This window comes from Lepus europaeus, chromosome 9 (genome assembly GCF_033115175.1).
Source record: "Lepus europaeus isolate LE1 chromosome 9, mLepTim1.pri, whole genome shotgun sequence".
Classification (NCBI taxonomy): domain Eukaryota; kingdom Metazoa; phylum Chordata; class Mammalia; order Lagomorpha; family Leporidae; genus Lepus; species Lepus europaeus.
In genome coordinates this window covers 124926186-124939599 of record NC_084835.1, presented here as the reverse complement: position 1 = coordinate 124939599, position 13414 = coordinate 124926186, and the positions used below count along the sequence as shown (strand labels likewise).

At 46.7% G+C, this 13414-nt stretch overlaps 1 protein-coding gene across 1 annotated transcript in view; it reads right to left on the bottom strand.

The window, feature by feature from the left end:
* Positions 1-13414, bottom strand: part of ATP9B (ATPase phospholipid transporting 9B (putative)) — a 259712-nt gene that overhangs the window by 199713 nt on the left and 46585 nt on the right. The window contains 1 exon segment of the mRNA XM_062201824.1: positions 8508-8616. Within this exon segment, the coding sequence (XP_062057808.1) occupies positions 8508-8616 (109 nt within the window).

Genomic DNA, 13414 nt, shown 5'->3' with positions numbered 1-13414 from the left:
AAACACAGTTAAAACGGGAACACAGTGGATTTGAAACACGCTCTGCTAAGCCACAAGGGCATACTCACACATGCTCTGAGGGCAGTGTGACAGCTCCCGTCAGCGAGGACCAGATGTGGGAGACACAACAGGCACTGTGACCCATGCTGCAGCGGTCAGAGTGCTGAGACCACTCAGGAAACTCTCAAGAAGTTAACTGTCACCCTGCCTGGGACCAGGCAGTTCCGTCTCTAGGCAATTGTCCAACAGAAATAAAAACCTGGGGCAGGTGTGTGATGCTGTAACTCGAGCTGCCACGTGGGAACACATGCCCCTCCCACACTGGGGTGCTGGTTTGAGTCCTGGCCACTCTACTTCCAATCCAGCTTCCTGTGAATGCATTCTGGGAGGAGGCAGCAGTGACTGCCCAATTACTGGGGTTCCTGCCACCCGTGTGGGAGACCCAGAGAGTCTGGGCTCCTGGCTTTGGCTAGGCCCAGCCCTAGTCGTTGCAGCCAGCTGGGAAGTTGCTGCAACCAGTAGAAGGAAATTTCTCTCTTTCACTCTCTCTCGCGCTCTCTCTCTGCCTTTCAAGAAACAGGGAAAAAAACTTTCTAAAGAGAATCCCTTATGTCTACAAAAGACCACAGATGACAAATTCCAAGCAGCTGGGCTCCCATCTCCAGGAGCAGAGAGAACAGAGGACACTGGAATCAGAGTGCAACAGAAGCCACCCAGCACCAAAGCTGAGGCGCCTGGGTGTGAAACCTCAGAGCGTGCTGAAGCAAGAGTACACACTCCCCTGGCACCAAGTTCTAGAAAAGGCAAAGCATGGCCACTGCTGTGGTACAGCATCTCATATGGGTACGAGTTCGGGTCCCGACTGTCCACTTCCTATCCAGCTCCCTGTTAATGTGCCTGGGAAAGCAGCAAAAGATGGCCTAAGTGCTCGGGCCCCTGCACCCACATGTGAGACCCAGAAGAAGCTCCTGGCTCCTGGCAGCTGTTGTGGTCATTTGGGTAGTGAGCCAATGGACGGAAGACCTCTTTCTCTTTCTCTCTCCCTCCCTCTCTGTAACTCTTTCAAATAAATAAATTTATGGGGGGAAAAAGCATAGCCAACCTGCAGTGAAGAAGTCAAAGCAGCAAGGGCTCAGATTTGGGGGGGGGGGGGAGCCCGGGAAAAGGAGGGGGCAGCCCCAGGGAGACACAGCCTCCCCACCTTGTCTGGTGCAAGCGCTTCACGGGAGGCGTGTGCTTAGACACACTGATTAGACTGTAACTTTAAACAACGCACTCCACTATCTGAAAACTACACCCTTGAAAATGAGGAAAAACTGAATTCCTCAAGAGAAACATTGTCCCTCTCCAGTTAATATCTCAACAAAAAATCCCTTTACAGCTTAAGTTTCTACATTACCTGCTGATCCACCACATGTGGAAATGTGAAAATGATTAGAATAATCTCAACCTACTTAAAAAATACATTATACACAAAACAGCTTTTTGTTATTCTGTTTTATACATGAAATAGACTCAGAGATGCTAATTTCTCCTAACTCACACATTACAAAACTCCAGGGGCCAAACAAATGATAAATGAATAAACAAACTATGGTCTACCCATACAACAGAATGTTATTCAGACAAAAAAGCAAACCAAGCATAATGTATGACGTAACAGGAATGAATCCAAGAAAAAAAATACTATACTAAGACACAAAAGACCTTATATTGTGTGACCCCACATAAATAAAATGTCCAAAAAAGGCACCTCCACAGAGACAAGAGTTGTGGCTGCCTGGACAGAGGGAAAAGTAGGAAAGAACAAACAAGGACTCGGTGCACATGGCATGCAGGATCTCAAATTCATCTACAGTGATGACTGCACAACTATGCGCTTCTTTTTAATTTCAATGAATTATACACCCTCAGGGGTGAATTCTGAGGGTGTTTGGCATATAGTTAAGATGCCAGTTGGGGGGGGTGGTGAAACTGTGGAGTAGCAGGTAAAGCCGCTGCCAGTGGCACTGGCATCCCATATGGGCTCCAGGTCAAGTCCCGGTTGCTCCACTTCCAATCCAGCCCCCTGCTAATGAGCAAGCAAATGCAGCAGATGATGGCTCAAATACTTGGGCCCCTGCACCCACATGGGAGACCAGGAAGAAGTTCCTGGCTTCGGATTAGCTCAGCTCTGACCATTACAGCCATTTGGGACATGAACCAGCAGACACAAGATCTCCCCCCCCCCCCTTTCTCTCTCTATCCTGCCTTTCAAATAAAAAAAAAAAAAAAAATCTTAAAAAAAAAATGCTGTTTAGGACACCTGGATCCTATTTGGGGTACCTGGGTCTGGGTCCCAGCCCTGCCCGATTCCAGTTTCCTGCCGACCCACATACTCAGAGGCAGCAGGTGGACGGCTCACGTACTTGTGTCCCTGCCACCCATGTGGGAAACACACACCGAGGCCCTGGCTCGTGGCTTCTGTCTGCCCCAGACCCAGCAGCTGCAGGCACCTGAGGAATAAACCAGCTGATAACGGACTCACCAACCACCTCTTCCTCTGGCCCCATGCATACATACATATGTACCTGTCTCTTGGCCTCTCAAATACATTTTAAAATAATTAAGAGTAGAATGCAAAGTATTTTTTAAACACCAAGCACGCAAAGAAGCAGGAATGCAGGACCCCTCTGAGGAGAACCATGGTTCAAGTGAAGCTGACACAAGTGCTACAATTAGCAAACAAAGATGAGCACAGACGTAAAAACTACAGTGCTCTGAAAGTCACAAGTGGAGTCAACAGACCGGAAGGAAAGAACAGGGGAGCTCAAACAGGAGCAACAGAACAGAATTTGAAAGAAAAATGAAAAAAATATCAGTAAGCTGCATGACAACCACAAGCAGCCCAGTATAGCTATAACTGAAACCCCTAAAACTGGAGAGGGCAGAAAACTATTGGAATACATAAAAGCTAAAAAGTTTCCATATTTAATAAAATCAGAACCCAAAGGTTCAAGATGTAAAATTGATTGCAATTATTAGAAATATGAATAAAATTATACTAAGCTAAGGCATGTGATAATCAAATTGGTTAAAACCATCAACAAAAAGAAAATCTTAAAAGCAGACATAGGCCGGCGCCACGGCTCACTAGGCTAATCCTCCGCCTTGCGGTGCCGGCACACCAGGTTCTAGTCCCGGTCGGGGCACCGGATTCTGTCCCGGTTGCCCCTCTTCCAGGCCAAGCTCTCTGCTATGGCCCGGGAAGGCAGTGGAGGATGGCCCAAGTCCTTGGGCCCTGTACCTGCATGGGAGACCAGGAGAAGCACCTGGCTACTGGCTTTGGATCAGCGCGGTGTGCCGGTCGCAGCGCGCCTACCGCGGCGGCCATTGGAGGGTGAATCAACGGCAAAGGAAGACCTTTCTCTCTGTCTCTCTCTCTCACTGTCCACTCTGCCTGTCCAAAAAAAAAAAAAAAAAAGCAGACATAAAGGAGGCAGCTAACCCTGAAAGAGTAGCAAAGTGTGCCACGGAAAGAAATGTTATAAGACCTTTAAAAAAAGAGCCCCACATGGCTCGTTGGAAGACTCAATGCTATGAAGATGTCAATATCCAGAATTGTTATAAAGCGTCAGTCACCAGGAAAGCATGGCATTATCATCAAGGTACATAAGAGACTGAACGGAGAGGAAGGGGACTCCAGAGAGGAACACACATGGGACAAAGGCAGCAACAGGAAGGGAGCATTTTCTCAAGCCACATGCTGGGAGCAGCTCAACACCCACATGCAAGAGAGGAACTCACACCCTCATCTTGTACCAAACTCACAATGGAAACATGTAAAACTGGACAACCTCTAGGAAGAGCCATGGGAGAAACAGCAGAAGATGCCTGTGAACTTGGGTTGGGCAGAGTCTGCACAGCACCACAAGCACAATCATATTCAACCGGACTTCATCAAATTGAAGATCAGCAGGGCAAGGGACAGACCCATGACTGGAGGTGGAAAAGCAATTGACAAGCAGATGCAGAAGGGAATAAGCCGTAGGAACAGCCAGGGCCACAGCAGGTGCAGTGGCACCACGGCAACGGGAGCAAAGAGGCTGTGGAGGACAGGCACCTGCAAGAGCCACGTTCAAGGGAAGCAAGGAGTCTGCAGACACAAAGGGCTCAGGTGACAAAGGGAACCAGTTCTGCAGACACGGGAACAAAGGGCAGGGGCAAGAACAAAGACACCTCCCTCCATGGACTCTGAAGTCTGGGTGACATGAGCACAGAGTAACGTCACCGTGAGACTTGTCAGGCTGACGCTGTGCTCATGGAGACTGAGAGAGCTCAGAAGTCACGTGATATATTACAACTCACAGCTAACATCACTCCAAAGAGAAAACACTGAAAGGTCTTCCTCTGAGAAGTGGAATAAGACAAGGAAGTCCATTCTCATCACCTCCATTGAATATATGGCCAGAAGTCCATGCCAGAGCAATTAGGCAGCAAACAAAAATAAAAGACATCCAGACTGGAGAAGCAGAGGAGTTGTTCTTGTTTACAGATGACATGGTTTGGTATGCCGAAAACCCTTAAGAGTCCACTAAAAAACTGTCAGAACTAAGAAATCAGTAAAACTGCAGGATACAAAATCAACACACAAAACTCCATAGCATTTCCATGTACTAATAACATACTAGCTGAAAAGAAATCAAGAAAACAAGTCCATTCACAATAGCTACAAACTAAAACAACCAGGGAGATGAGAGATTACTACCCTGAAAATGTAGAAACACTGATGAAAGGAACTGAACGCGTCACACAGACTGGCAGGGTGTTGTGTGTCCATGGCAACACGTGCTGCAGGTGGGTAGAGGCACAGGTGGAGCCCCGGCCCCAGCTCCCTCTGGACTGCAGGTGACAGCTGAAGAAGTCTGGAATGCAGGATTTGCTCAGAGGGTGTGAGCTAACGCATGCTGGGAGATGGAAGTGGGCACAAAACCTACAAGACCCTGACACTCATGAAACTCACCTTCTAGTGACATCAATGAGACAGAGTGAAACAGTATCAACAAACTGATTGTAAAAATTACAGAGCAGGAAATAAGAGAAACACTGAAACCTGGGGGAGAGGGAAGTTATAAAGCAACTGCCAGAAAATACGAAATTTTATGCCTTAAACATCCAGTAGCACCAACCACAATAATTTAAAATACTCAAATCAAACACGATTCTTCTTAACCCTATCAGGAAAAATGAATTAGAGGGGCTGGCACTGTGGCGCAGATTAAGCCACCACCTGCAGTGCTGACATCTCATACAGGCACCTGTTCTAGTCCCGCCTGCTCCACTTCTGATCCAGCTCTCTGCAATGGCCTGGGAAAGTAGTAGAAGATGGCTCAAGTGCTTGGGTCCCTGCACCCACGTGGGAGACTCGGAAGAAACTCCTGGCTCCTGGCTTTGGATCAGCGAAGTTCTGGCCATTGCAGTCACTTGGGAAGTGAACTCGTGGATGGAAGACCTCCCCGCTCTGTGTAACTCTTTCAAATAAATAAAAAAATATTAAAAAAAAAAAAAGGAAGACAGCCTAAGTCCTTGGGCCCCTGCACCCACATGACAGACCCAGAAGAAACTCCTGGTTCCTGGCTTGGATCAGCTCAGCTCTGGCCGTTGTGGCCACCTGGAGAGTGAACCAGCAGATGGAAGACTCTCTGCCTCCGGCTCTGCATAGCTCTGCCTTTCAAATCAATCAATCAATCTTTTAAAGCAAATGAACTAGACAGTTTTAAAAGAACACTGAAATAATGAAATATTACACCATAAGAAACAATCAAAGATAAAATACAGTAATGTTATTCACTGGATAAATTATATTATCAACTAACAGATACAAATGAAAAGCAGTGTTACAAGAGACAGGTGACACCTCAAAGATTTGGTCAAGTCTCTTGTACCATATAAATTTCAGTAACTTTTCTCTCTAGTTCTGTTAAAAAAAAAAAGAAAAAAAAAAAAAAAAAGAGGAGAGGGGAGGGGAGGGGAGGGGAGCGGAAGGCCTGGTGTGGGGAGGAGAGGAGGAGAGGGAGAAGCAAGTGTCCAGGTCTGGGATGAAGGCTCCTCAGGCGCATGTGTCAGCTGCCACACGGGGTCAAGGCATGTACTTTCAATGCTCAAACATCACCCCCATCTTTATTAAATACTTATTTATTTGAAAGGCAGAGTTACAGAGATAGAGGAGAGAGAGAGAGAGAGATCTTCCATCTGCTGGTTCACTCCCCAAATAGCCAGAATTTGGGCCAGGCCCAAGCCAGGAGACAGGAGCTTCATCTCTGTCTCCTATGTGGGTGCAGGGCCCAAACAACAGGGCTATCCTCTACTGCTTTCCCAGGCCATTAGCAGGGAGCTGGATTAGAAGTGAAGCCCACATGAGATGCTGGCATTGCAGGTGGCAGCTTAACCCACTGCACCACAATGCTGGCCCCCAAAGATCTCGGTAAGTCACGGTGCAGGACTGTGACGTCAAGAATGTGCTTGACATAAAGCACTACTGTGCCTCACAGAAAATGTGGAGCCATCAATGAGGGTTCACAGGTCTCTAAGCAGTGTAACAGAGTGTTAGTTGTTAATATCGATTCGTATGCAGGTGTGTGCTGTGTATGCATGTGAATAAAAAGATATATATGCGTAATTATGTAAACGTGAGTATTCACACACACATATATCCACGTATCTAGAGAATGAATAAAAATCTACCCTGAGGGTCAGTCCACTGCAGTGGCTTTCAATGTGGAAAGCCAGGGCTTCAGCGGAAGTGAGCTGATGAAGAGCCCTGGCAGCTCCTGCCAGCAAGAGTTGGGTCACTGGAAATGGACCTGCCCTGGAGTCAAAGGAAGCCCAGGTCAGAGCCACAGAGCTTGTTTGCTCTACGCTGAAAAGCCCTTCATCTGGCCCAGCTTCCAAAGATGGCCAAGTAGGGTCAGCAACATCGCGGGCAGTACTGTGAGTTTCCTGTTAGAAATGCCACCTGCCTTTACCTGGCCAGCTCTCCTCCCAGGTCAGGTAGGTAACGGAAGTCAACCAGGTGCCTTCCCAAGGAGGGCCTCCCTTGTGTGCCCCATGTGAAAAGAGAAACATAACTGGCAAGGCCTGAAAGCCCACCTGGTAATTATCAAGCCCCTTCTGTCAGTTTCTATTTGCCTCTCAACTGGAAAACTTATTCGTGGTTTAGACAGCAGCTTTCTCATGTCCTCCAATAATGACTCTGTCCTGTTCTAGAACCTGTCTAGCCCACTCAGGGCCTCATTCCTTTGTAATCATAGCCTTTACTCGTACTTCAATGGCTGTACTCCCAACACCTGTGTATTGGTGGGCCTCTCCCCCACTTAACACTGTATGATCGTTCAGAATTTTGCTACAGACAAACCCTTCTCCTCACAAGAGAGGGGCGGCCTTTCTCCCAGTCTTGATTGGGATCAGCCTTGCAGCCTCTGTCTCCTCAGTGGGGATCTCAGGAACAGCTTTGGGCCACAATGTTATCTCAACCTATCAACTCCAACAGTTACAAGAGGAGGTCACTGGGTCCACTGAGACCTCAGCTGATGCCATTTGAGTTCTCCAAAACTATATCACCTCACTAACAGGCATGGTACTATGGGATACATGGGCCTTAACAGTGTTATTATGTTAACCAATCAGGCCACGTAAAACCACACCCATCAGACAGTCTTCACTAGGCCCCAGAGACCGCCCCCCAACTTCCTCTCCTCCATGAAATCCTCTCATCACTTGGTTAATGCCAATCCTAGGACCATTGGCTGCTATTCTCACCCTGGCCTTTACACTACCTTGTCTGTGTAAGTGTCTACAGGAGGTGATAACAGAACAAACCAAAGCCTTCACCAACCAGGCAGTCAACCAAATGCTGCTCCAGGGATATACTCAACTCCCCACCCAAGAGATCGCAGCTTGAGACATCGCCCCATGGCAGCAGAGAGTAATCATCACCCCATGGCAGCAGGAAGTAGCTCTAAAGACAGATCATCATCCTGCTGCCCCTCCTGGACTTTTGGGCCAATGTAATCCTATACAACGCCTGCTTCATAAAAAAGCAAAAGGGGGAATGTTGGTACCATGGCTCAGTCTTATCAGTGGCACCATCTGTGGCCTGTTGCCACTGCTACAAGTCAGGTGACCAGATGGCCCAACCACAGGTGCCAGCTCTACCCCCACCCTAATGAGATTCGCTGCTCCCGCTCCCATTCCCCTGCCCCTGCAAAGGTATAGCAGGACCTGCTTCCCAGATGTGTCCTGATTTCTCTCTCTTATTACTCTTTCGCCCTCCACCCCACTTGGGCTTTCCCCACCCAACAATAAACCTTTCCCTTAAAAAAAAAAAAAAAACCTGAATTGCATGCATAAGAAAATTAACTTGGTAGCATATGCTGTTGTGTACTGTTTTCAATAACAGGATTATGATGTTCACCTGTTAACTCTAAAATGATCATCACATTAAGCAGGGTTGCAAAGTGCGTGCTAACCTCTCACTGTAAGCTTGCTGTAGAGCTGAGAATTCACCTCCTTGTCACGCTGAAAACGGCGGAATTCATCAATGGCTTCCCGCACGATAGTAACAGCCAAGACAAATCCCTGCAAAACAAACAAGGGATTTTAGAAAACTGGATTTATACAGAAAAACACAAGGAAATTTTTGTTACTTAGCTTTACTTTGTTCTTTCAAATTGTATTACTATCTAAAACAAAGTGAAAAAAAGAGTAACAATTAAAGATTACAAAAGGAATACGATACATAGTGAAAGATTTACAACTCTTAGTTACCTAAGAAAACTCTGTAAGTTCACACCGAAATATGTACATCAAGCTACGTATCAGAAGACACTTAGTAACCCAAAGAAAAGGAAATCAACAGGCTTCAATAAACCCTGAATTATATTTAGAACACTGAGGCACTCAAGTATCAAATTAACCATGACTGACATAAAAATATTACACTTAATTGCTACATTTAAATCCGACAGAATAAAAGCACTTAGGAACAGAACAATTCGCAGGTATGATCCTCGTGCCCAGCGCCCTTCTCACGGAGCCTCACAAACCGCTACCGAGGGCACAGCTGAGTGCAGAGCGCTCCATCTCACATTCAAGTCAAAACCTTCACAACCTGACGTTTCCTTCTGTGCATCTGCAGTCTACTGTGAAGCCAGTGACAGCACTCACGTGTGGCTAGCGCCCATGTCTCTCGGGGTATGCACGCATTTCCTGACACGTCCCAGCAATGTGCCACGACCCGTCACAGTGGCTTGCTCCATCCAGTCTGCTTCCACCTTTTATCTCAGCCCCTTTTCTGGAATTTGGTGGGCCAGTGGAGAGGGCATGTCACGTTTCACCAGAACAGTATTCTCACTAGCTAAAAGGCCCTGGAATGCTATCACTTACATACCCATTCCGCGGTCTCAGAGGGTACAGTTCCTTTTCCCATCCAAGATCAGCCTCACAGCCTGTGTCATTGTCCTGACCCGGCCCCGGATGTCTCCTCAGCCCCAAGCCCTCAGGAACGGCCCCACATTACTGTGACTGCCCTCACCACACCGTCCACCTCTTCCTGACTCTGCAGCGCTGCTCACCTCCCTCTTCCTCGTCAATGCTCTGCCCTGAGGCCTCCAGGATCAGCCCTTCTGGCTGCTTCCTTTTCTCCAGTCATCCCCAGACTGCCAGGATGGGGCTCAAACCTCGGGCCTGTGGCCCAGGTCCCCACACATCCCACTGCCACTGCCATCATGGCAATGCCCAAGGCAGCAACTCCTTTCCACAGCCTCCAGGATGCAGGCCCGCCTCAGCTCTCCCATCACCACTGTGCCAACGTGCCACACTCCAACCTCAGTCCTCCAGGGATCGGTGTCCTCCCCCGAGGCCCCCTGAGTTATGCTCTTTATTGAGGCACAATGCTACCCGACCCTCAGCACAGACAAACCTGGGCTGTGCCTCCCACTCCAGCAGTCTCCTGAACCACCAGGATGGAGCTGATCTGAATTTAACCCATGGATTCCTTGTGTCTCCTGGAAGCATGGCTTTGAGAAGGACCCTAAGCCATTCTTGGGCTCACTAAGAAGCCATGAAATGGGTGATGTGCCCCATTATTTGCCAGAGGCCCTTTTGAAGGTAACCAATCGCTCACGGGCAGAGTCTGATCCTCACTTAGGTCCTTTGGCACACATTTTATTTTTCCAACGGAAGCTTTGTTGATAGATAAGGCACTAGCCACAGAATTAACCCTTTGAATGTGCACAATTCATGGTTCTGCAGTCATTCACAGAGCTGTACAACTGGCACCACATGCAATTCTGGAATATTTTCACACTCAAAAGGAAATTCCCATGTTCACTAGCAGTCACTGTGCATTCCCTCCCCAACCAGGACCCAGCAATGAGGGACCCACTTTCTGTGTCTGAGTTTGCCTCTCCCGGGTGACAGGGTAACTCTGTGTTTAACACTTTGAGGAACTGCCACATGGGGTTCCCCAAAATGGTTTTACCACTTTACAATCCCATCAGCAACCCATGAAGGTTCTAATTTACCCACAACCTTGCCAACACTCGAATGTATGCTCTCTTTATTAAAGCAGCCTAATTAATTGCATTTCCCTAATGACAAGCAAGGCTGAGCATCTTCTTACGTACTTGTGGGTCATCTGTCCATCTTCATGGTCAAGTATTCATTCAGAGCCTCCACCCACATTTTACTGGGCTGTCTTTTTTGACACTGAGAAAGGAAAGCTATTTATTCTAGAACAAACAGCTTGTTCACTATGTGAATTTTAAGTATAACATTACAAATATTTTCTCCTATTTGGTTCTCTTTTTACTTTCTTGATGGTGTCCTCAGACGCATAAATTATTTTAATAAAATCTCATTTACTTATTTTTTCTTTTCTCACTGGGCTTTTGATGTTCAAGGTCAGGAAGATTTTTCTGTCTCCCAGGCCTCCTCCAGCTGCAGTCCTCAGAGGAGCGTGTACAGTCCACTCTGTTACTCTATATGCATGCGTGTAGGAAGCTCCAACGCTGTTCTAAGTGGGTTTCAAGTTGTTCAGTATCATTAATTGAAAAGACTGCTCTTTTGTCACCTTGATGTCCTAATCAAAAATCTATCTGCCAGGGGCTGGCGCTGTGGCGTAGTTGGTTAAGCCTCCCGCTGTGGAACCAGCATCCCATATGGCCCAGTTTGTGTCCCAGTTGCTCCTCTTCCGATCCAGCTCTCTGCTTATGGCCTCGGAAAGCAGTGGAGGATGGCCCAAGGGCTTGTGCCCCTGCATCCAGAAGAAGCTCAGCTCCTGGCTTTGGACTGGCCCAGCTCCAACCATTGCAGTCATTTGGGGAGTACCCAGCAGCTGGAAGACCTCTCTGTCTTTCCCTCCCCTTCTCCCTCTCCATATCTTTGTCTCTCAAAAAAGTCTCTAAAGAAAAATCTATTTGCCATAGTTTTATTTTATATTATTTTTATTTATTTGACAGAGTTAGACAGTGAGAGAGAGAGAGAGAGAGAGAGAGAGAGAGAGAGAGAGAGAAAGGTCTTCCTTCTGTTGGTTCACCCCTCAAATGGCCGCTATGGCCAGAGCTACGCCAATCCGAAGCCAGGAGCCGGGTGCTTCCTCTTGGTCTCCCATGTGGGCACAGGGGCCCAAACACTTGGGCCATCTTCTACTGCCCTCCCAGGCCACAGCAGAGAGCTGGACTGGAAGAGGAGCAAATGGGACAGAATCCAGTGCCCACCAAGTGAGCCACAGCGCCAGCACCACAGTTTTTTTAAAGACTCTTTTATTATATTCCATTGGTCTACATCCTGCTCTTTGTGTCATTATTGTGCTGTCTTGATTACTACAGTAAGTATGTGTATTAGAACTTTATTTTTTCTGGATGTATTTACTACTCTGGGTACCTTTTATTTTCATATCAATTTTAGGATCAGCTTGTCCATTTCTGAGGGGACAAAAAGCCTGCTGACACTTCATATGGAGAGCACTGCTATCCTAACAATACTGTCTTTCCACTCATGAGTATGGGATGATTTTCCATTTCTTCAGATCTCATTTTTCAAAACATTCTGTTGTTTCCAGTCTATAACTATGCAGTTTAGCTACTATATCCCTATGTATTTTTTTCTTTCTGATGCATCTATAAATGGACTGCTGTCCTAACTTCACTTTCAGAGGGTCACTGCAAGTGTACAAAACCCAAGTAAATATGGAAGATTTATCTTGTGTCCCGCACACTTGCTAACCCAGTTTTTCAGTCTGTCTATCTGGGGATGTGGGGGGGAACTCCTTGGGTTTTCCTGTGTACAGGGCCTACGTGTCTTCCGCTTCTCTTGCTTGCCTTACTGTCCTATTTATTTTGCCTTGAGTTCAACACTGAATACAAATGGCGGGAGCAGCCATTGGGTTCCTGGTGTTGGGGGAAGGCATCACCAGGAAGGGTGATGAGAGTTGAGAGAAGCACACAACTTTAAGGACAAAGCAATTCTCCGCACTCTGACCAGACGTCTCCAGGACAGAGGGAAGAGCACACTCTGGGGAATTGTGCTCCCCCCCCCCCCCCGCCCCGGGAGACTGCTGAGACACAAAGAAACTACTGGAGATAAGGAAGACCCTGAGCACGTCTCATTATTCTACTACAACTAGAGCTAGTGAAAGAGAAACAAACAAAATCAATGTTAAAAGACAAAGTAACAGATACTCCAAAAACAGCTTTAAGAAATTCAGTCTTCTCCAAACACTTAAAATTCACACACATTTAATCAAACAGTTTTACTGCTTGAAATATCCTAAAGGAAAAAAATCAAAGATCCCACCATAAATATGAAAAACTAGGAACTGTGTTCCATTGACTCAATGTCCCATTGGTTTTCAAGATGCTCCATTACTGTGATGGTCTTGGGTCGGCAGACAACACCATTGTGTATACACAAATTGTTTATAAATCACAGGTCCTCTTCAGCCACATGAAAAACACGCATCTTCACATCCAGACAACACACTTCCTAGCAGCCATTCCCATGGATCAGAATATTACAGACCATGTTCAGGATGAAGTAATCACCAGTTCACCTAGCGACAAGAGAATGAGTACAACTGCCAAGACTATTTTATCTATATATCGTACATAGTACATTAAATGAGCTTTTAATCAGTTAAGTATATCATAACCAGTTGGGAAGATTTGCTACAACCCAGATCTGCTCAGGTCTTATCTGAAATGTATACCTTTATCCCTAATCTCCAGAGAACAGGCCACAGACATAAATGTTATTTAAACTCTCTAGGTGAGTCTAGTTTTCACCCCTTCAAGCCAATGACTTAAAGATAATAAGTGTTAGACTCTGCATTCATTAATTACAAAGCACAAAAGTGTGCTATTTTGTAGTGTTTCTT